Source organism: Symphodus melops, assembly GCF_947650265.1.
Source record: "Symphodus melops genome assembly, chromosome: 11".
In the NCBI taxonomy this organism is placed as follows: domain Eukaryota; kingdom Metazoa; phylum Chordata; class Actinopteri; order Labriformes; family Labridae; genus Symphodus; species Symphodus melops.
Genome location: NC_136701.1, coordinates 8,517,391 through 8,540,632, shown reverse-complemented (window position 1 = coordinate 8,540,632; position 23,242 = coordinate 8,517,391). Strand labels below are relative to the sequence as shown.

General features: G+C 39.7%; 2 protein-coding genes across 2 annotated transcripts; both read left to right on the top strand.

The window, feature by feature from the left end:
- Positions 1-281: 281 nt before the first annotated feature.
- Positions 282-8,326, top strand: cUnh5orf15 (chromosome Un C5orf15 homolog). Its single transcript, XM_079355860.1, has 3 exons — positions 282-445; positions 2,531-3,732; positions 6,597-8,326. Exons 1-3 carry the CDS (start codon positions 286-288, stop codon positions 6,729-6,731), a joined length of 1,497 nt encoding a protein of 498 aa, XP_079211986.1. The 5' UTR covers positions 282-285; the 3' UTR covers positions 6,732-8,326.
- Positions 8,327-9,878: 1,552 nt separating this feature from the next.
- LOC306831657 (von Willebrand factor A domain-containing protein 7-like) lies at positions 9,879-23,216 on the top strand. Its single transcript, XM_079355852.1, has 15 exons — positions 9,879-10,270; positions 10,346-10,618; positions 10,718-10,811; positions 10,935-11,069; positions 12,073-12,259; positions 12,356-12,531; positions 12,699-12,811; positions 12,924-13,040; positions 19,576-19,782; positions 19,870-20,002; positions 20,511-20,660; positions 21,151-21,243; positions 21,345-21,616; positions 21,710-22,003; positions 22,439-23,216. The coding sequence occupies exons 1-15, from the start codon at positions 10,091-10,093 to the stop codon at positions 22,838-22,840; spliced, it is 2,826 nt and encodes a 941-aa protein (XP_079211978.1). The 5' UTR covers positions 9,879-10,090; the 3' UTR covers positions 22,841-23,216.
- The last annotated feature ends 26 nt before the right edge of the window (positions 23,217-23,242 follow it).

Genomic DNA, 23,242 nt, shown 5'->3' with positions numbered 1-23,242 from the left:
GTATTTTCAGGAAGCAAGGCAAAAGAGAGAAAGCAGCTTGTGGAAATGCGATCATTTGAATTGTATCAAAATGATTGGGAATAGTATTAACTGCAGCAGAGACCAAGAGAAATAGATGAATCTGCTTTGGTTATTTCAAAAGAAGAAATCTCTCTCAGGCCATGCGTTTTTTCTTTTCTACTTCTATGCTAGGGTTAACATGAGTCTTTTGGTCTTTTACATAGACGACACAGAAGGAGCGGACATTATTTTAGAGGGCAGGGGGCGGGGCGTGGGATCCGACGTATGTTCTCGCCACGCCCCTTCAGTTACTCACACATCGACATGGCGGCGCGAGGAACGATGAGTCGAAGCTGGAGGCATATTTTTGCTCTTTCTTTGGTCATTTTCGTCCAGCTATTTATCTCAGAGTGCCTGACATCTCCGATAAATTACACGACGTCTGGTAAGTGACACTTTTATAAATTATTTGAGACTGTTTGCTGACTTCACTGACCATAGGATTGCTAGCCAGTGTCAGGAAGCTACATTACATTACTGTAGCTCGCTGGCTAACACGTCATGCTAACGAGCAGGATGTCAGGTGAGACAGAGAGCTGTCTGTATGTCCCGGAAAAGTACAATGTCTAACGTGAGTCGTTATTGAACAATACAAACTAACTTTAAAGGTTTGTTATTGAGAGACCTCCGTGTTGCATAGTGTGATTGTCCACATTAGGCTGTAAATACAAGTCCAACCAGCCTTTAATGTTCGATAACTAACACTGAACATCTAACAACATTAAAGCTGTTTGGTTTGACAGAGATGATCCTTTCAACGCGTCCAATAATGTCTCCTTTCAGTTTCCCTGAAACGAACATATATGAACTGTTGTGGCCTGATGAAGTCACTTGTTTCAGCTGTCCCTGTCGTATATATATATATTCTGTTAATATCAGTCCAGTTCCCATACCCCTAAAGGAAAAAAACTATTTAACCACCAAGGGGAAAGGCTGTAAAACTGGCAGGCTTGGTCTTGTAAGAATGGACTTTGCCTCTGTGTCATGTATTGACTAAATCAGCCGAGGATGGGTCAGATCATGTGTTGGTTTCTTTTCACGTATCTCTGTTCTTTTAACAATGAAGACTATATACCTTGTGACTGAGTCTTTGTGCATCTCAGAATGCAATATTGTGATTGATAAACACAAACAAATAACAATAATTTATGTGGCCTATTTCTTTCCCCCTTCCCAGTAGATGCTGTCAAGTCATAATTCTCTTAACAGATTATCTCTGTGTGCAACTGAGACACAGATACAGACAGCTAAAAATACAAACATGCACTGATTTGACTGACTATGCATTTGATCCAAAATTTTTTTCTATATAACATTTACTTGAAAGCAGACATGTAATGGACTGGTGCTCTTTACTGCAATATCTGGCTGTAGGATAGAATTCTATCTGATAGCATTATTGACCAAGTTGTAATGTCATCTTCTTTTGAAGTATTAAAGGTTAGACAAACATTTTGTTCAATGTAACTTGCATAATTGATTCAAGCAGAGACAAATAAAGACGTTTGGGGAGGAATTTGATTGTAATGTTTCCCCTGAAATATGACCACCCCTGCTGATTTCAAAATAAATTATTCTTTGTCTTTGGTAAAATTCACACTCCTCTCATCTTTTGCCCACATACGAATCGGGTTATGAAAATAGGGTGGTTGTTGGTTGGTTACTTTGTCCAATAAATAATAATTATTTTAATAACAAGGAATTTGAAGAATTGCACACAATCAAACAAATATGATATGGGGTGAATCTCACTAACATTGACCAAGGAACCATGACCTGTTAGAATATTGTGAGACTTGGGGGTTAAGTAAACTTACTAAATATCAAAACAAGATTAGTCTAAGCTGAATATACTAAATGCTGTTTCGCCAAGCCAAGCATGTAACTGTGACTACCACAAAGATCTCCTGTTCAGTGATTATTTATGCAGGCTGTGGCTCATGTGTATGAATAGTCCCTTTCTTCTCTTTGTGACGTCTTACCTCGTGCCTCAAGTCCCTGGTGTTCTCCTTCCATCCCTGCCTCGGCAACGCCTCCTCCCACAGGATAGAATAATGTTGACACTTATTGGTTAAAGGGTGTCATTGATTCAGGGGAGGTGAATCAGCTTTAGCTTTGGAAATTATTACAAACTAAATGCAATTTTACTGCATTTATTTTAACTCCTGGCCAAAGTTTAAAAAAAAAATTTGTATTCAAACCTCTGATCAGCTATATAAGTAGTATTTAGCTCTTTTAAAAGTACTTTTTATTTTATATGCAAGACAACAGACAACCTAAAAAATAACACACGAAAGACGATAACTCGGAGTACAGGCCATTAGTAATCCGCTTTAAATAAAGACACTTACATTTTCTACCACTTCTTATGTTGACTCAATGTTTTAGATATTTTAAAGAACTATTTTGTCTGTTATTTTTGTAAAAATGTATTAAAATCCTTACACTGATATTTCATCCTACCTTACAGTGTCTGACAACAAACATGAGAAGCATAGCGCACCTCAGAATAATTCAATTCATTCGTCATCTGGAAACAAGGATGACCTAAAGCATTCGACCCCAGATCAGAATCCACAAACTTCAACGGGTCCACAAGATCCAGATCCAGCACCTTCAACGGGTCAACAAGGGCCAGCACCTTCAATGGGTCAACAAGGGCCAGCACCTTCAATGGGTCAACAAGGGCCAACACCTTCAATGGGTCAACAAGGGCCAGCACCTTCAATGGGTCAACAAGGGCCAGCACCTTCAACGGGTCAACAAGGGCCAACACCTTCAATGGGTCAACAAGGGCCAGCACCTTCAACGGGTCAACAAGGGCCAGCACCTTCAACGGGTCAACAAGGGCCAGCACCTTCAACGGGTCAACAAGGGCCAGCACCTTCAACGGGTCAACAAGGGCCAGCACCTTCAACGGGTCAACAAGGGCCAGCACCTTCAACGGGTCAACAAGGGCCAGCACCTTCAACGGGTCAACAAGGGCCAGCACCTTCAATGGGTCCCAAGAAGAGCCCAGTATCACCTGCTCGCAGCGACTCCACAACAACGACAATAAAGGCTCCTGCCGACACCAACTCACTGATGACAGCCATTCAAACAAAAACATCTAAAGGGAGCCAGGGAGCGCATTCAATGACCATAATTGGGGGTTCTGATCAGGAGCAAGCCATCAATGCCAGCAAGGAAAATACAACACCAGTAAAGGAGAAGAAGGTCAAGCCAGAAGAAGTCATGGTAACGGATGAAACTATAGCTGCTGGTAAAACTTTAGACTCAACTCAAGCAACTCCAGCCACTTCTGCCAAATCTGAGCTTGAATTAGGGCCGGATTTACCTGACTCCAAGCCCTCTGATGCACTGAATCAGCCCACAATGCAAGACCTTAACGCTGACCTGCTCAGGACCACTGATAATGTACCACTGACTTCCTCCAGTACAGAGGATTACAACGGTAACTTCGGAAACCTTGACGAGGGAGACGATTCGTTTGTCAACTTCGGTGAACAGAATGAGAACAGCCGGCAGCCACCAAAGGAGAGTCTTGATGCACACTTAAATGAATCAGACGGCTACAACACAGAGGATTCAGACTCCCACTTCTTCTTTCATCTGGTCATCCTGGCTTTCTTGGTGGCAATCGTTTACATCACCTATCACAACAAGAGGAAGGTGAGTGTTGGGTAACAGCTCAGGGTGTAGTTACTAAAAAGATCTAAGGGTTTTTCTTTTTCTTTTCTTCTTTTTTTTTACAGGTTGTAAGATTGTCTTTTTTAAGCTCCTTTAAAAAAACAACATTGAATTAAAGGATCAGATACAAATAAACACGAAGTGATCCTCGCACTGTCTGAAAAGGCACTGATTTAATTTGTGGTAGTATAAAGTATACATTTGTCGATATTGGAGAGAAGCACTGAGGATGTATTTGACCATCTGGGGTAAGTTGAAGAATCCTTCAGCTGGTTGAAGGGTGTGGTGTGTGTGTTTAGCTGGTGTTACAGCTGTAGATTTCCCTGAGCCCTCCTGTTGTCTCCAGCTCTGCAGTGGTAAAGCTAGTGATGACACGATGAGTTGCTCCTGGCTTCAGGACGTGAGAGGCTTTTGGAGCTGGGACTAGGGATGTAACAATCCTGCTTTTAAGATTCCGATAGTGATACTTGGAGTGGAGTACCGAGTACCGATCCAATACAAGTATTAAATCAGGGGTGGCCAACCCTGGTCCTCGAGAGCCACTATCCTGCATGTTTTATTTGTCTCCCTCTTCCAACACACCTGATTCAAATGATTATCTCATCATCAAGCTCTGCAGAAGCCTGATAACAATCCTGATCATTTGAATCAGCTGTGTTGGAAGAGGGAGACATATAAAACATGCAGGATAGTGGCTCTCGAGGACCAGGGTTGGCCACCCCTGTATTAAATTACTGACCTGTATTCTAACAGGAAGAGACTAGGTATCCATTATATGTAAGGCACAATCAGAGTTTTCCAACATTGAAACACAAAATGAAATAAATAGAAATTTGTAAGCTGACTGAATAGTTACTTATTATGAAAAATAAATCATTATGTACCAGTACTTTGGTTACACCTAAAAGTGACAATGGGCAGACGTCAGATATCTGTGGTGAAACTCATAGCACTTACAGATGTTATCTGATAAGTGGTTGCACAGTGTGTGCTTCTGCTGCAGCACGACGCATCGATTTCGCAGAGAAGCACAAGCCGGATGGTCAGACACCGAAAACATCCGGTTTATTTTCAAAATAAAACATTCCATTTTGATGGTTCAGAAAAATGACCATACGTGTGTTAGTTTACAAGTTTTGTACTCCATATTATCTCACATTAATATGTACATTTACTGCGAGAATTCCTCTGTCTCTGTACGGAGAACACAGCAGGTGGGTGTTAACGGACGATGATGCACAGAGCCGGACTGGATTGGACACCCAACGCACACGTATACTTTACAGTGCTACCACCACTTTCAAAACTTTAGCTTTGCATATATTGCAATTTGCTGTTAAAGATGTTGGTGTAAAATACAAACTGCAGAGCCTTTGCTTGTAGCCTTCTACGTGCTATCTTAGTTCCGGTTAGCTCTCCGTCTTGATCAAAGCTGCCGGCGCACTGAGGATGACGTAGTAGGGGCGTATGGTCGGTGTAAACAAAGCAAAACAGAACTCAGTTGGATAGCTCAGCTTTGAGGATCAGCTCATCGTCACCATTCCAGCTTTTCGGGTCAGCTGCATGCTGTGTGGTTCCTTTCTGTCAGGGATTGTGTGTTGTCTTGTCTCGTTAGTATTTTGGGTCTTATTAAAATACCTTGGCTTTGACTTTGGAGCGGCATCGTTTGGCACAACTTTGACCTAGAAATCGAAGATAAAGTTGTTTCCTTGCTGTGTCAGGTTGAACTGATGTGACCACTAACTGAGTCAGTTCATTAGCGCTGACCTCATGCAGTGACTCAGTCGACTGCCAGTCTCACAGTCGAGCATAAGGATCGTTCTATTTCAGCTCTATGGGGGGGCTCAACTTCTAATTTAACATAACACTTGTCCAATAATTCATGGTGTATCATGGTATTAATATCATCATATTATTAATTTTACTGCAGTTCACCACTCATACTTTAAATCAGTCTCCTTACTGTGTGCGTAAAGAAATCTCTCAGTATTGATCGAAGCAGCATATTCATGTTTTTTGTTTTTTTTATTTTAAGATTTATTTTTGGGCATTTTTAGTCTTTATTATAGAGGACAGTGGATAGGGTCAGAAACCAGGGGGAGAGAGTGGGGATGGACATGCGGGAAAGGAGCCACAGGCTGGACACGAACCCGGGTGGGTCCGGTCGACCCGCCGACCCGCCCGCCTGAGGACTATAGCCTCAATACATGGGGACGCACGCGAACAGGCGCTGGCACATCCTTTCAATTTAGACTCCCATTGGCTGTTATGAGGTGTCATCAAAAGGTCAGAGGATTAGCTGAGGTTGTTCCGTGGATGTAATATGTTTAGATTAAATCTTTCACTGGAGTGTAGTCAGGAGTCATACACACATTCGACCTACAAGGAGGACAGAAAGCTAGCACTGCTAAAGTCAGCCACAAATGACAAATTTGGCCTCGTTAACCCGCTGACGCTGTGATCCTGTGTTTAGCTTTCTTAAATAAAAAATGCTTTGGATATTTATGATTTTTTTTTTTTTCTAACTTCAGACGTGTAAAAGTGAAATGTGTATTCTATCACATTAGAAAATGAGCCTCGAGGAAATTCTCTAGTTTGTTCCAAGATGTGTATGATACAGTCAGAAGTCAACATGTTTCTCCTCTGTCCAATCTTCAGAGGGAGAATGTCTGTTATATGTTGTGCTGCTCTCAAGAGCTGGGCTGAAGTAATGAATTCAGTTATTTAGTTTTTTTTAGTATCTTTTCTGCAGGAAATAGTCTTGAGATGATCAGCACTTGTACTTACCTTTCATTGACTTCCATATATCTTATACACATTATTTATTTTTTTGGGGTTCTTTTCAGATCTTCCTCCTGGCTCAGAGCCGGCGCTGGAAGGACGGGCTGTGTTCACGAAACACTGTGGAGTATCACCGCCTGGACCAGAATGTCATCGAAGCCATGCCGTCCCTCAAGATGACCCGAGACTACATCTTTTGATCCACATTCAGAAGAAAAACATGTCCACACCTGAGAGCTAGATGGCCTTACTGACTTGTCGGTCGCTTTGTAGGGATGCTGTGCTTGGAGCATGGTTGATGCTTTTCTTGCTTTATGGTCTACCTGCGTAGCAAGGGCTGCTTTATGGAATAAAATGTGTCTGTTCAGGACTTTTTTTTGTCTGCATAAGGAGATTTAACTGTCTATCATTTGTTATAAGTTGGTTAATACAATATTAACTTGATATTTTTCTAGATGAATAACTTCTTGGAATTGATTACTTGTGCTCTATTGGTCTTTTTTTTTTCTTCATCAAATTTCTGCCTTAAGTTCCATTGATGCATTTGTTTTTTCCCCTCTGGGTCTTTATATGTAAAGTAGTCTAAGAATAGAAATTGAGTTTATATAACAATGGTGATATGTTTTTATTGAATGCTGATCATTTACCTTAAGATTTGAATCACACACCAATCATTTGCTTATAAAGCACTTGTTAGGTTATGAATATTTTTTTAAAGATACAAGAATAAGAAAGCTCATGTGTTCAGTCCGTCTGAAAGCTGTAAACAAAGGGTCTGAATTATAACTTTCGAACTTTGGGAAAAACAGTTTGGATATAGAAAGTTGAAATGTTCCTTTTGTTGTTTCCTACATCAAAATCAAATATCAGAATAATTATTTCTATAAAATGGTGACATTTTAGTTTCAACCTTGCAAGAATAGTCTCTACATTTGATTTCACATAATCTGAAGGATTTGACTTTGTTTTGTCATAAATGGAAATGAAGTCAAGCAGGATGAAGGGTCAGCCCTGTTCTGCAGAGACACTGCTACAGTCAGCTGTTATTGGAACATTGTGTAACCCTGGTGAGATTTTCCACTGGGACCATAACAAAGTCTACTACCTTTCAGGTGAGGGGGGGGGGTGTTATGCTAAAGCCATTACAATGGAGACAAAGAATTGTTAGGTTGGGAATGTGCTTTATTGTCTGCTTTTTTTTGGTTTGTTTATTTTTGACTTGGTGGTACTGTACCAATTCTTCTGCTCAGATTTTGCCATGCGTAAATCTTGGGGCGGGCCTCTTTGTTTTATGACTTCGGTGAAGTCTCTGTCAATCATTTGAAGTTGTCACTGTGGCGCAATTTGGCATTATTTAACATTTGAATTTCTATAACTTTATGTCAGGGAACAGTCTGGTGGACTGGGATCTCTGTTCATCTAAGAGTTTGCATGCTCTGTGTGGCCTAATGTTCAAAAGAGCGCCAACTAAAACAACAACCAAGAAATAAAGAGTAAACTCGAGTTCACATTTTTATTGCTTTTACTTTCATGCTCATGACTGTTGACTATCAATCACACAACTTGATGTTTTCTTTCTATGTTGCTGTCACAAGCCTTCAGTTGAAATGCCATAACTGCATTGCTCTTGTTTTCTGCTGTGTTGTTCAGGAGGGAGGCTAACAGATGTACACTGCTGTTCAGTGATTCAGTCGAGAACAACGGCTGAGGTGTGATGGATCAGCACTGCTCTTGCAATCAATAGTAGAAACTGTACAATCTGTTTTTGTCAGTAAAGCACAAATTGTGTACAGAATTCTATCATTCATTATTTTGATTATGGGTTTCATGTTTGATGTTTTTTTTTGCTAAATTATAAATTCCTTATTTACGTAACAGTCTGCGAAGTCACTCGTAGAAATTGTCATTGTGTTGCCATCTCTGAATAGACTGGATTATCTTTAATTAAATGATAGTTTAATTTCATACGAGAAATACAAATCAGATTTGACAAATTGAAGCAGACTGACATTACTGACATTCAAAGGCTGACTTTAGTTAAAACAAGGAGGCTGTATTCAAACAAAAACAGGCCAACTGATCAGACAAAGGTCACGTTTCATATTCAGGTGTCTTATATTTAAAATAAAAATCACATACAGTACATGGCAGCTTTAACATGCCTAAAACAACATTTGCACACCCACCAAAGAGGAACATTACACATATAGGGGGGCTCATGCAGGACCGCTATACAAATAAAGATTGATGTGTCATCTTGCTGGTTGGAGACCCCAGTGAACCAATATGTGGGGAAATGATTTAGAAAATATTTTTAAGGTTATGTTTGACAGTCATAGGTGTGCCAGTTAAATTGGCTTTAAATCAGTTTGGTGGCACATCGACACACAAACAAGTCAGACTTGTTACAGCAGACTAGTTTCATAATTAGATTATGAAACAAGGGTAGCATTTATGTATTCATTTTCAATAACTCTTCTTCTTTTCTACTTTTTTATAACTTTCAATGATGTTAAAAGATGTAATAAATTATGTTTAATCAATTCAGTCGAAGCAAAGTCAAGCTATTTTAAGGATTTAAAATAACCAGAATCAAATATAATATAATAATATCTGTTGTGTATGGAACATTTATTGAAGCATCTCGAAAGACAAATTAAAGATAATCTAAAAAATCAAATAGAGAATTGGGTTGTACCCTCTTTACCAATCAGACACAACCTACGATAGAAAATCATTCCTAAACAACAGGTCCAACTTGTCCTGCATGACCCCACCCTGGCAGCTGTACTCTTTAAAATGCATGTTGCCAAAATAACGAAGCAGTGCACCGTCAGCGCCAAGACCAGAGGTACTGTATACTTTAAAGTCATGATCATAAGTAAAGCCTGATAGATAGATAGATAGATAGATGTCTGATAAGTATTTGATGGTAAACCCACATATTCAGCAGGATTGATGGTCTAAAGTAGCATACAAGGAAAATCTTTTGAAGAATAGAACCAAAGATATCTAAGTGGGCCAGCTACAATCAAATTATTTTTGTTTTGTTTGTTGAAGTGAAAAGCTCTATACTTTTTCAAAGTCAAATCTTATGAGTTAAACATTCATAAACTGTATATCCATTAATATTTTGCTTTCTCAAACATCGACTATAACTTGATCTTAGGCACCAATTGTTAATAATAAACAGACACTGTGAGCACTTGATTTACTGAAGGTTTGCATGTCTTGATACCATCACCTCCACTGATGGCTAACTAACCATTTTGTGTTTGCAGTAATCCTGCTTTCCATCCAAACTCTCCGCGAAATAATCCAGCAAAAGCCTTAAATACTACCGCAAATATTATTCATAGATCACCCGTAAAATCTCACCAACCAAACGTGCAACTTTTGGGAGTGAACACGAAATTTAGTACTCTGTAATTGAGATCTTAGTAAATCAGGCCCTAAGACTGATAAATGATACTGTGCTAAATGCTGAATCTCTGAAGGAAGCTTGTGTTTTAGAAATATGTCTCTGTATTCCTCAGACAATTGGACAGATTAAGAAGTGATGTCTCTGTGGCATGATTTGTTAAGCCTCCTGATCCTGCTCACTAGGACTCAGGGCTTCGGGATATTACCCGGAGACTCTCTGAATCACCTGGAAATCACAGAGAGAGCCCTTTTAAATGTCACAGTGCAGGTGTGCCATGACCTGGCTGCAGCTGAGGGGGCAGACTTCACTTTTCCAGTAAGAATTCACTTCACTTATTGTTAATGTAAACTTTGGAGTAGTACGTCTCTTTTAATACTGATTTTGTGGTAGTTAAAGCCATTCACTGCGGAAGGTGTTGCTGTCGTCTGCGGTGCACCAAAATCCTCCAAGAGTTTCCGCCAAGCCATCATATTTATCACCATGAGGAATATACGAGTCGACCTCCGTCATGCTCTGAATGCCAGCTTCCACTTCGATGAAGAAATGTTTGCTCAAGGAAGGAAGATCATCAGTGAGGGGATAGAGGCCATCCAAGCAAGCAATGTGCAGGAAAATTACGAGGCAGCGAGGCAAAAACTGGGAGAGATTTGTCATCCATTACAAGTATTTAGTAAAATTACTAAACCATTATTAATGCTGTTTTACTGTTGTAAATAGGTAAAAATTGATAATTAACCTTCAAACTATTTTCTCTACTATAAGGACTTTTACAGTCATAGTAACTGGGTGGAGCTAGGGAACAAATTCCCAAACTCTAATCTGCTCCGATCAGATGTCAACATTGGCAACATAGCAGGTAAAGAGATACCGGTAATATGGTGTGATGAGTAATGAGAAAGATGAGAAATTATGTTTAGATGAGAATGTAACCAAGCTACTCAGCATTGAAAAACTTCCATAATATGTCCCACTTTTACAGAGGAAAGCAGAGCGACGTGTCGTAGCTGTGATGGAGACGACTGCAGGAACAACATCTTAGAGGATATCATAGAGGAGAAAATCTTGACTTCTGGATACTTTGGTGTGGTACCTTTGATCTCGACCAAACCTAAAGGTGATGGTTCATTCAAACACAAATGTACTGTACACTGTATTTGGCAGTTACTGACTCATTAACATTAACTAAGAATCCTTGAATCCAGCCTGTGGTCAGAGGCTCCCGTAGTGTGAATTCATTTTTCTAAAGTAGTCTTTAATGTTGCCAATACATAAAGGTTTTAAAATGCGCTGACTCTGTTTTCTACAGACAATGATTTAGGCATCTTTGTCATTCTCAAAGTTGAGAGAATGATAACTTTTAGCGCAGTCTGAAGGATCTTGGCTTGGGGCACATTTCCAACAATGAAAATAGGGAGTAGTTGCTGGAGAGGTGCAAGCTAAGCCCTGTGTCCACCAAGTCGTCCGGTTTGGTTCAGTTTGGTAGGGTAAACTCTGATCTTGCTTGCATTTCCACAGCCAACTGTCGCCTTATTTGATAAGTGGAGTGTAAGCCAGATGGAGATAGCCACAAAATAGTGTGACATTATAGAGGCCCAACACAGAGTCGCCCACTATTTATTTAAGTTTAACGAAGAAAAGTAGGATGGTATGGATTTCCTATTTTCATACCATTCTCCACTTTCGACGGTGGAAACGCCAATAAAAGAGTACCGTATCGAACAGCACTGACCTGGAACACTTGTGGGAAAATGGGGCTTTAGATTCCTGGGCTTCCAAACTACTTGGGATGCTCCTCTGAGTGCAGCCCCTTCCCTCTCACATCTTTTTATGACTTTTTTCAGTAGATAGAACAGAGTAGGAACATGGGGATAGAGTGGGGAAAGATATACAGGAAAGTGGACGAGGGTCTGTGTTAAACCCAGGCCAGTTGTTTTGAGTGTAGTTATTTTTAGCTATGTCATTTTTGTTGTTAGTTTGTATTTTGCACATTTTTGTGACATAAAGATTCTACAAATTGTCAAAGATGTGATGGGCTGTCCAAATGAAGCTAATATTAATCACACAAATGTTTCTCAGATGTACTCTTTAACTTTCATGTCATGTTTTTTAATTTAAAGGAAAATGCAGCCATGGAGGAGCAGTAGATCAAACCAGCACCATTGATCCTATAGGTGGAATCAACAAAGATACGTTTGAATCCAGCCATGGACACCTTCACACTGAGGCAGCCAACATGGCCATCGCTGCAACCAGTGCACTGCTAGAGGACATTCGAAAGGCTGCTGGAGACAGAGTCTTCTTGCAGTGAGAAACATGCTCTGAATGTCTGAGTTGATTGAGAAAAAGCTAAAGGCCAGGAGTTTTTGTCTATGTTTAAATTCATCTCTCTATGTCTATCAGGATGATGGGACTCTCTAAAGGTTCCAGCAAAGCTCTTTGTTTTGTGATTGATACCACAAAGAGCATGAGTGATGACATAGAAGCAGTGAGGAATGTCATCTCCTTTATAATCAACAGTGAAGAGGGAACAGAGAATGAACCAGCAGCTTATGTTCTGGTACCTTTCAATGATCCAGGTAGGATCTTCAGGGCAATACAGGCATGTCAAAGACCTCTTCGTCTGTGAAAAGAAGCTTTTTTTTAAGTCAGTAGATTTTCAAGTGTTACACTAATTTGGAAGATATTTATTTAAAAAAAAACCTAAATAAAACATTCCCTTTTCCTGTCTCCAAATGAAATCTAGAATTTGGGCCTCTGATAAAGACTACTGACCCTAAAGTTATCAAGAGTATCTCTAACTCATTGTCCATTGATGGTGGAGGAGATGGAGAGGAACTAAGCCTGTCAGGACTTCAGGTACTCTGGTGACCTCTACATCTTAAAAAACCTTCCCCCATAAAGATTATTGATGTGTAAACAGAAAAAAATATTCTAATTTTTCCCCATTCTCTCTTGTGCTCATATGTAGCTGGCTTTAAGAGGAGCTCCTTCAAATTCAGAGATCTTCCTCTTTACTGATGCTCCTGCTAAAGACAAACACCTGAAAAATACGGTGATGGCACTAATAGAGGAAACACAAACTGTGGTAAGGATCTAATTTTTTCAGATAGTATGAAATAACTTTTTTTTACTGTATTCCTTGAAATATGTATATATTTGGAAATACTTTTGGTCTTATTCATGCATAATGGCAGAGTGACTAATTTGTGAAACTAATCTGGTGGGCTATAATACCACCTCAGGTTGGGACTGAGACGATTAGGCTTTGTTTAGACTGCTGCCCAAATCTGATCAGAATCTGATCTAACTGACTGTCCACATTACAAATTGCAAGTGACCAGAGCCGATCTGTCTGTCTACACTGACGTGGTCTGATCCACATTGATTTTTATGGTAACAGGTAATGCCCAGCAAAAACAACAGCAAAATGAATGACAGATAAGTGTGATTATTTCTGATGCAAACATTTTAAGGAGCAGTCTCTCCATGGGCTTATTTTACTACATTTGTTTTGATTCTTGCAGTTTTCTTTCACTGACCTGATCTACGTCCTTGTCATTTTTTGATGGTATCACGTTGAGAGTGACACAGAAGACACATTGAAGCAACCAAGAGGTTCAGATTGATCTGTAGGAATCAGATTTGAAACCAAATCCATATGTGGTTTGAATCAGATTTGGAAAAAAATGGCTTTTTGTGTTCATATGGCTTTTTGTGTTTACATTGGTAAAAACTCAAACAACATACAATCTGGATGTCCTAAAAAAATCTGATTTGGAGGTGCAATGTGAACAAGGCCTTATAGTAATGCTTACTGTAGCTAAGTCAGTTTGGTTTCTCTGAACCTGACCAAAAGCCGTACCATTGAGACACTGAGTTGCACAAAATACTTGTTTGAGACATTAGTCAATGTTTCGAGATAAGTTAAAAAAAATCTAAATCTACAACCTGTCTATATCCAGCTCGTTATTTGAGGTGTTAATGTTTTAGATTGTTACATTTTGTGCTTTAATGGGTGTGGTTTGACTTTTTTTGTAACTTCCTAACACGTTACATATTTATCAATAAATAAAGGAAAATGTAAAAAGATCCTAAACCTTAGCAATGTTCCTAATGTGTATTATATCTAAGCATGTAGCAGGAAACATATCACCAGATAACGAAACATAAGAACTTAACTGTAGTGATGCAAAAGACAGCTTCAATGATGAGGAAACGTGGAAAAGTGGATTTCATGCTTGCACGCTTGTTTAATTGAATTATCAGCTTTGTATCCAGCTGAGTATTTCTTTATCAAGTAAAGCTGCAAGTTAAACAACACAGAATTATATCTTCACAATAAAAAAATAAATCTAATAAAATATGAGCATATGATATTCTGATGGACAATTAGTGATGGTCCTTTTACACCCAAGGGTCTAACATGTGCCGTACCTCATGAATCAAATGTGTTGAACCACTGTGCTGAGGCTTTGTTAACTTTGGTCATGTCACTATGTCAAGTCAAGTCAACTTTATTTATAAAGCACATTAATAACAGCCAAGGCGGAACAAAGTGCTGTACATTAAGTTCAGTAAAATACATTTCATCCAAACGTCACAAAAATCGCAAAAACAAATTTAAAAACAAAGTTCAAATGCTAAACAATAGTAAAAGAACTAGTGTGGACACTGCTGTTTGGGATAAAAACACTCAACTAGAGGTAAAAGCCAAAGAAAATACATGGATTTATAAAAATGTCTTAAACTGTTCAGTTGTGGCAGCAGATCTTATATTAAAAGGTAGTTTATTCCAGAGATTTGGAGTTGTCACAGAAAAGGCTCGATCGCCCCGAGTTTCAAGCCTCGTTTTAGACACGTCCAGAAGCAGCTGGTTGGAGGACCTTAGTGCTCTGGATGGAGCATGAACAGGAAGAAGTTCACTTAGTGAGGTGCTGAGCCATGTAGTGATTTAAAAACCAGAAGTAAAATTTGGAAATCAATCCTGTCGTGAACAGGTGGAGAGAAAGATGCACAGGGGCTCCCTCTTTTTTGTGCCCGTTAGCAGGCGAGCAGTCACATTTTGGACAAGCTGCAGGCGTTGGATGGATGACTGGTCCAAGCCCACATATAGTGAGTTGCAGTAGTCCAGGCGAGATAATACGAATGCATGTACTACTTTTTCTAGATCATTTGCTGGGAGGTCTGATTTTATTTTGGCTATAAGTCTGAGCTGCTAAAAACTAGATCTTACAACAGTGGATATCTGTTTGGCAAAATTAAAAACAAGATCAAAGTGCACACCAAGATTCTTTACAGATTTTTTCATATTAACAGCAAGAGGACCAAATGTTTCTGCCGCACCAGGTTCTCCAAACACAATGTCCTTTGGATTTAGTTTGAAGAAGTTCAGGGTCATCCAGGTTTCAATTTCTTTAAGGCAGTTGAGTAGGGGTTGTGGTGAACCCTTGCATTTCAAAGGCATGTAGATCAGTACATCATCAGCAAAGAAGTGAAAAGATATATTATAGATTATCATTATTAGATATATGCAAAGATTGATCCCAGTGGTAGCATTATATAATGAGAACAGAACACGGCCTAACATGGACCCTTGTGGGACACCACACATAAGTGGGGCTGTGTCAGATGAATAGTCCTCTAGGTGGACAGAGATCATTTGAAAAGAATTATGTTTTTTTTAGCAGAGGTTGCACTGCAGCATGTTTGAAGGCAGCTGGAAACCAGTGGCAGGGTGGCCTTTCAAAGCACTTGAGTGATATATGAACCACTTCACTGCTTCTTTAGGTAGCAAAACCCTGACACTGGTTTGGTTGTGTTGGCTCTTAGGATGAGCTGAGCTGAGCTTTAAAAGCAAATAGGGACTAAGTCAACAGAGATTTGGTTTGACAGTGTTGCATTCAGTACTAAAACGTCTTCAACAAGTTTCTCAAACCCACCTGTTTGAAACTTTGGCGGTTACACCTACTATGGTGGAATTTGATTAGGACTTGTGGTGCATCAAGAGAACTCGTGGCTTTCAATAAGGGAGCAAGGGTTTGATTCCCAGCAGGGCTAAGAGCCATGTTGCTCAATATAATAATAATGCATTTTATTTATCAGCGCCTTTCATGTCACTCAAGGTAGTAGAGTAAAAACAACACAATCAAACACGAACACAATCAACAACATAAAAACAAAAACAGCAACATTAAGGAGTGCATGGTCAGACAGAATGTGCTAATCTAAAAAGTTGTGTTTTGAGCTGTGATTTGAAGGTGGGGAGACAGTTAATGTCGCGGATGGATTGTGGTAGAGAGTTCCAGAGACGGAAGGCTTGAGACCCCAATGATGAAAGGCGAAAAGGAGGTGTGGTGGAGGAGGCAGAATGGAGGGTCAGGGAGTGTGTGTAGGTGTGAAGGACATTGGAAAGGTACAGAGATTATGGAGAGTCTTGAAGGTGAAAAGGAACATTTTAAAATCAATGCAGTATTTGACAGAGAGCTAGTGCACTTGTTAAAGGACAGGAGTGAAGTGGTCTATGGAGGAGATGATCTGGGCAGCTGCGTTCTGGACCTGTTGAAGTTTATGGAGTAGCTTGAGTGGTAGACCGGAGAGGAGCGAGTTGCAGTAGTCTATACAGGATGTGACCAGGGTATTGACAAGGATGGTGGTACTGTTGGGTGTAAGAGAGGGGTGTAAACAGTTGATGTTGCTCAGGTGGAAATATGGTGACCGAGTGATGTTTGTTGTGTTGTGACTGTTTGTTAATAGCACAAAAAGTTATTGACTTAAAATCTTGCTTGAAAACGTGAGCTTTCAACACTGAGCCAATCTAGTTTGTCTATTTCTTCCACTCTTCATTATATGTTTTTCCCTATTCTCCCCACTATGTACGTTTCAAAGGACAGAGTGCTGTTAAGGATGACACCTAGGCTCTTTACTTGAGGCGAGAAGGGACTGTGGACTTGGCCAGAGTGGGTTTGGATTCAACCAGGAGAATTTCAGTTTTGTTGCTATTGAGTTAAAGAAAGTTATAAGAGAACCAAGATTTAACTTCAAGGAGACAGTCTGATTGGGATGAAGGTAGGAGGGCAGAGTTGGGCTTGAAAGACAGGTAGAGCTGGGTGTCATCCGCGTAGCAGGAAAAGTGAATACCAAATTTCCTGAAAATGTGACTGAGGGGGAGGAGTTGGATGATGATAAGGAGAGGACCAAGACAGAGCCCTGAGGAACACCGGTAGAGACTGGGAAGAGCTGTGACTGGAAGTTTTTGAGTTGAAAAAACTGAGTGCGACTGGAAAGATATGACTTGTGAGAGAGGTCCCAGTGAATCCAATTAAAGCTATTTTGTCAAGGTGGATGATATGAGAGATAGTGTTGAAGGCTGCACTTAAGGCAAGCAGGATGAGTATTGTAAAAAGTCCAGAGTCAGCTGCCATCAGGAGATCATTTGTGATTTTTACCAGGGCTGTCTCAATGCAATGAAGGGGATGAAAACCAGACTAGAGTTTTTCAAAGAGGTTATTGCCAGAGAGGTGTGTGTGAACCTAAACTCCAACTACTCTTTTCAGTATTTTTGACAGAAAAGATAAATTGGAATGAAGTTGGAAATTATGGAGGTAATTGGGAAAGAGGACAGACAGGCTAGACAGGGTAGACAGGCTTTGACCAGGAGGGAAGGGAGGGGATCGAGTTGACAGGTATAAGATTTCAATTTCTGGATCATATTAGAAATAAAAGCAACAGTCAGGAGTTGAAAACTGAAAAGAGGAGAGAAATGATGGTAGGAGGCTGGATAGAATGTCTGCTAAATGTTTTAATGGAGGTCCATTGCTGATGAATATGTTAGATTTTTGAATTACAAAAAGGTCATGAGGGTATTACAGTGGGCTGTAGAGCACAGGTGGTTGCAGGATGGTGTTTACAGTGGAAAAAATAGTTCGAAATAGTTTTCCCTTCACCCGAACTGATGATTTTAGCAAAGTATGCAGATTTGGCAGTCAATCAATCTCAATCAATCTTTATTTGTATAGCGTCAATTCATAACAGGCGTTATCTCGAGACACTTTACAAAAGCAGGTAAAGGACCTTACTCTTTGTCTGTTAACATTAACGAAAGAGCAGGTACCAAGACTATGCTCATTGTTATGTTTACAAAAAGCAGGTAAAGGACCTTACTTATGGCTATATTACAAGAGCCCAGCTTAATCCGTCATAGCGTGGCAAGAAAAAAACTTCCTTTTAACAGGCAGAAATCTTCAGCAGTCAGCTATTTTTGAATTTAACATTAGAAATGAAATAATATTTGATATTTAGAATGCTGAACACTCACTATTCAACTTATTTAAGCTATAGGCTACTTTGACTTGTTTTAGGAGAGAAGACGATTCATAGGACAAAATGTCAGGTTAAGTAGAGCCTACTACATCACTGTCTTTAACATTAGTTCAGTTTTATTTTATATTTTATTGTGTCAGCTTGAAACCATGTAGTGTAGTCGAACAAGAATGGGCATGGCGAATCCAATCCCTGACAACCAGCGCCGCTAAGTCTCTTGATAAAAACAAGCAACCAAGTCTATGGTAATAAGCCCAAAACCAGCTCTATACTATCTACCCAGCCATGCCCAAATCAAAATCAAGATTCTGATTGGCATGGCTGGATAGCTTGTTAATAGCACAAAAAGTTATTGACTTAAAATCTTCCTCGAAAACGTGAGCTTTCAACGCTGAGCCAATCTGGTTTGTCTATTTCTTCCACTCTTCATTATATATTTTTTCCCTATTCTCCCCACTTATTCCTGGGCATTGCCACTCTGTTGCTCCGTCAGGTGTACCTGTGCATGTGTTTGTGTGGGGGTTGTTAATTGAGCGTGCATTGTTGTAGACACTAGACAGATCCTGGAAATGGACAAACTGACAACCACATTCATGTTTTGCTTTATTGTGGAGAGCTGGGAGAGAATCAGTGGAGTCTTATGGAGGGAGCAAAGCAAACCAAATAAGCAACTATACTTTAGAAAACAAGCCCAAAAACCTGCAATCCACGACCGAAGCTATTTGCAAGCAACTTTACAGGAAAAACAAGTCCAAAGTTGCTTATAACATACGGACTTGGCAACACTGCTAACAATTCATGAATCAATAAATAACACGTCTTGATTGCACTTCATTTTATTGAACACTAGATGTCCTGCTCGAGGACTGTGTCGTTGAAGCCTTGGGTAATGAACCAAGTGTCGAAGCTTCAACAAAGCCTCGATCAGGACACTATGGACAATAATTAACTCAAAAACTTACAAACAAAGCTGAGCGAGGGCATAGACAGCAGGATGGCGCTGAATAGAGAGGCCAGTTTAGCTGAGCATGCACTCTCACAAATGGCAGACATGAACTGAGCTGCTGATCAGATGACTCACTGAGATTTGACTTGTAAGGGCCAATTACATGAGAGCATCTGTTCTTACTCAAATAGGCTTTTTTTTCAAAACATATGAAACTCAAACATGTTACGTCACATTGTGATAAAGAAGAAATGTAAACAGCTAGCTGAAATGTACTGTCTTTGAGAGAAGCAAAATTAGTTAAAGGTCTACTGTATTTGTTTGATTTAGTTTATTTTCTCTTTTTTCTTTTCAGATAAACTTCATGATTTCTGGCTCAACATTGACCAATCGCAGGAGACGTCGTGACGACAGCCAGCCAACGCACAGCCGGATAACAGCTGAAGACATTCAGCTGTACAGGGAGCTGTCTCAGGCCTCAGGAGGTCAGACTGTTGAAGTCACAAAGACTGAGCTCCCTGTGGCCATCAACATAATCTTGGACACTTTAAACTCCTCTGTGGTAATAGCACAAAGATTTTTTTATGACTATTAAGCGCTGTGGCTTCAAAAACTTTTGCTATTTCATCTGTTTAATTCAATCTTTTAGGTGACTCTTCTGCTGGCAGCAAGGAACCCGGGCAAGGAGGATGCTTTCCCTTTTATAGTTGATAAGACAATAATAAACCTGACAGTTTATATCACTGGCCACTCCGTCACTTTCACTCTCATCAGCCCCACAGGTAACGCCATTTTTCTATAACAAACCCTTTCTCCGATCAACACAGTTGAGGTGACAACTGGGGATCTTAACTCTGCCACATTTAACATTTCCCCCGAGTTTTTTAACAAGGTAGAAACTGAGACTACGATGTACTCAAATAAGTAGTGCAAAGATGGCTGGGGAAAAAGCCCATCAAATGTTTATTCTACATGTACTAAAGAAATTAAATCCTTTTGAATACTTTTGATTGCTACAGGATTCAGCAGTTTATCTGTTATAATCAATCTGTTAATGGTTTAACATGGTTTGTTTGTGGACACTGTCTTTTATTTCCTTGGTTGTACTGTACCTTGGTCAACGTGAGTTTTAAATGTGCTTTATAAATAAACCATTTGACCAGAACAGAAATTGATAAATATATAGCTACCACTGATATATTCAAGCATTATTTTACTTTCACCACTATTACTTGGAATAAAAGCTTCCTATGTAGAACTGTGCTTCTTATTACTTGTTATTTTTTTAAGGTGAATCTCAACAAAGCACAGACACAACAGGATCATTGATCACATCTTCCCAATCAGTGGGAAACTTGCAGGCTCTGCAGTTGCAACAAGTAGCTGGACTATGGGAATTGAAAATGGTATCAACTCATCCCTACACTCTGAAGGTTATAGGTGAGACCCTCTGTTTATGGAAAAAGAATACTTGTGTATTTGAGCCTTTTAAGTTTAAGTAAGTTTAAGTTTAAGTGAAGAACTAACACTTTTAAGTGAACATTTCTCCTTGGGTTGGACCTCAGGGAATCAGATCCCTGTTCTTGTGAGTAGGAAGGTATCAAAAGATACTTGTGATGTAATGATAATGTGAAAATACTGAAGACCACTGACACCTGGAATAATGCCAAAACCTTATAGTAGAACTACCTTCTGAAATATGCAAAGAGAAAGATCTGACATACACCTTTGAAGTGGTATGCTGTGTGGAAAAACTGCATAATAATGTTCTCTGTAAAACCAGCTATAATTAAACACTTATTAGGATGTTTTAAGCATGTTTTCACATTTTTTTAATTAAAAAAAGAAAGACAAAAAGGGGCCACTAGTAGGTAGGAACAGGAAGGGAAAAACATGTGTAGCCTAGCCTTGAATCTATTTTTATTTGCAGGTCAGAGTCCCATTGACTTCCTGTTTGACTTTGTGGAGGAATCACAGGGGTCCTTTAAAGGATTTGATGCACTTGACACCCGCCCAAGAGCTGGTAAAGAAAAGTGACACAACGTAATATGCTACGTAATATACTGATGATCTCCTAATGTATCTTAACATCATCAAATCTGATTATTTTCTCTTCCTTTTCAGGTGTTAGAGGCAGCTTGTTGGTGTCTTTAACAGGGAGCACAGATGCCACAGTGACAGAAGTAGCTCTGGTTGAATCATGGGGATCAGAGGAGATTAAAGGAGTTGTGGATCCACAGGGAGGTGGAAACTTCCTAGTTCATGTTGACAAAATACCATCCGTTGAGTTTGTGGTGAGGTTGATGGGGCGCGATGACAGTTTTGACTCCAGCACTTCAATATTCTTCCAAAGGCAGACACCCACTAACTTCAGATCTTCCAATTTGACTATTACTGTGAGTAAATATCCTGGACCATTGCAATGTAAACAACAAGTCAACAAGAACAATCAAGCAGAATACTGACTCTCTTTCCTTCTGTTTTTATAGGCTGACTCTTACAGCATCTTAGTACCAACAGAACTGTTCTCTGTGCCCTTCTCTGTGACGACCCATTCAAGAGGGGGAAATTTTACCATCCGAGCAACCAACAACCGACATTTTACTTCGACTTTTCCAACCAGTTTCTTTCTGAAAACTGGAGAAACTGCTCATGGTACAGTGACTCTGTCAGCACCTCGTAACACCCCATCCGGCACTGATGTCACTCTGACCATTGAGGTTGAGGCTCCCGGAGGCGAAGACACAAACTATGTCATGCTGCGTTTCACTGTCATTAACCGGGTAATATTCTCACTGAGGAATCACATCCACTGAAACAATTTTACAACTTCATGTTTCTCAGGCTTTTTGTTGATTTAGAAGTTTTTCTATGATATAGGAATTGTTAAGAAAGCAATATCAGTCTCATTAGGACTTGAAACATCAAGTCCTACTGATACAAGTACTTATACAAGTACTGAATCAGGGAATGAGTAAATAAACGTAATTTTGTTGCCCCAAAAGTCCCTCTTTTCAGGTAAATCTCATATAGAAAACAATTGGATGCGAGCAGAGAGTGTCAGAGGTAGCAACATGTCAACAATTATTGTTCTCTTTCTCTTTATATTTAAATATAATATCGTGAGGATTGGAGAGGTATCCTACATTGCATGACACTTTTTGGCTTCAATTTTCATAACCTTTTGTCTGACTCAATGTCATCCTACTTTGTCATAGATAACAGATTTCACACAGCCAGAGTGTGAGTTACTCACCCTAAAGGCCAACTGCTCTGAAAGTTGCAGCTTGTCGACATGGACGGCCTTTATTCGGGTGCACGATGGACCACAGGGAACAGGTGTCGACCATGTTCGCCTCAGGATGGGAAACGGGACCATGATCACTAACCCTGCTGCTGATAATGAGAATGTAACGATGGTGTTCTACAGTTCGTCTTGCTGTTCGTCTGATATGGAGCTGCTGGTGGCAGATAAGATTGGTAATGTGGGGACTTGTTACTACAATTTAAGGGAAAGTTCCTTAGCTGCATTCTCTATGTCCACCAGAGTCACACAAACCTCACTTCTTTGCTTATGCGTAGCAGTAGTGGCTCATATACTAACAGAACTTGGCTTCTAATAACAACATGTCAAAGATGCAAAAAGCCAAGCTGTATCATTAGGTTTTTTAAGTTAACAATGTTACATAAAATCAATGAAAAATGTTACCTGTATGCAAGACCAAAACTTACAGCAGTTCAACCAATTTGCAGGTTTCTGCTATTTCCTGGAAGCTTTAATAACCAACTATTCCAAAGTGGCAACCTGCACCAAGCCCAACATAACATGAAACTAGATCCTACAGGCCAGGTTGTTTTTTTAGTCGTAGGTTAAGTTATTTTTAATTGCGTTATTTGGGTATATAAAGTGACTTTGTCTCATCTTGTTTTGGATTTTGTCTGCTCTCTGGTGGCCAAAACGGATTAATGCAGCTTTACATCTCAAACTTGTTTTGTGTTTGTATGGCTGACATACACATGGA

What these genes read in the sequence shown, in the direction of transcription:
- cUnh5orf15 (XM_079355860.1), top strand. Translation starts at nt 286, where the DNA reads ATGTTCTCGCCACGCCCCTTCAGTTACTCACACATCGACATGGCGGCG. An exon ending in GATAAATTACACGACGTCTG is followed by an intron (nt 446 to 2,530) that starts GTAAGTGACACT and finishes CCTACCTTACAG; the next exon opens with TGTCTGACAACAAACATGAG. An exon ending in CCTATCACAACAAGAGGAAG is followed by an intron (nt 3,733 to 6,596) that starts GTGAGTGTTGGG and finishes GGTTCTTTTCAG; the next exon opens with ATCTTCCTCCTGGCTCAGAG.
- LOC306831657 (XM_079355852.1), top strand. Translation starts at nt 10,091, where the DNA reads ATGTCTCTGTGGCATGATTTGTTAAGCCTCCTGATCCTGCTCACTAGG. An exon ending in GGTACCTTTCAATGATCCAG is followed by an intron (nt 12,532 to 12,698) that starts GTAGGATCTTCA and finishes AATGAAATCTAG; the next exon opens with AATTTGGGCCTCTGATAAAG. An exon ending in TAAGCCTGTCAGGACTTCAG is followed by an intron (nt 12,812 to 12,923) that starts GTACTCTGGTGA and finishes GCTCATATGTAG; the next exon opens with CTGGCTTTAAGAGGAGCTCC.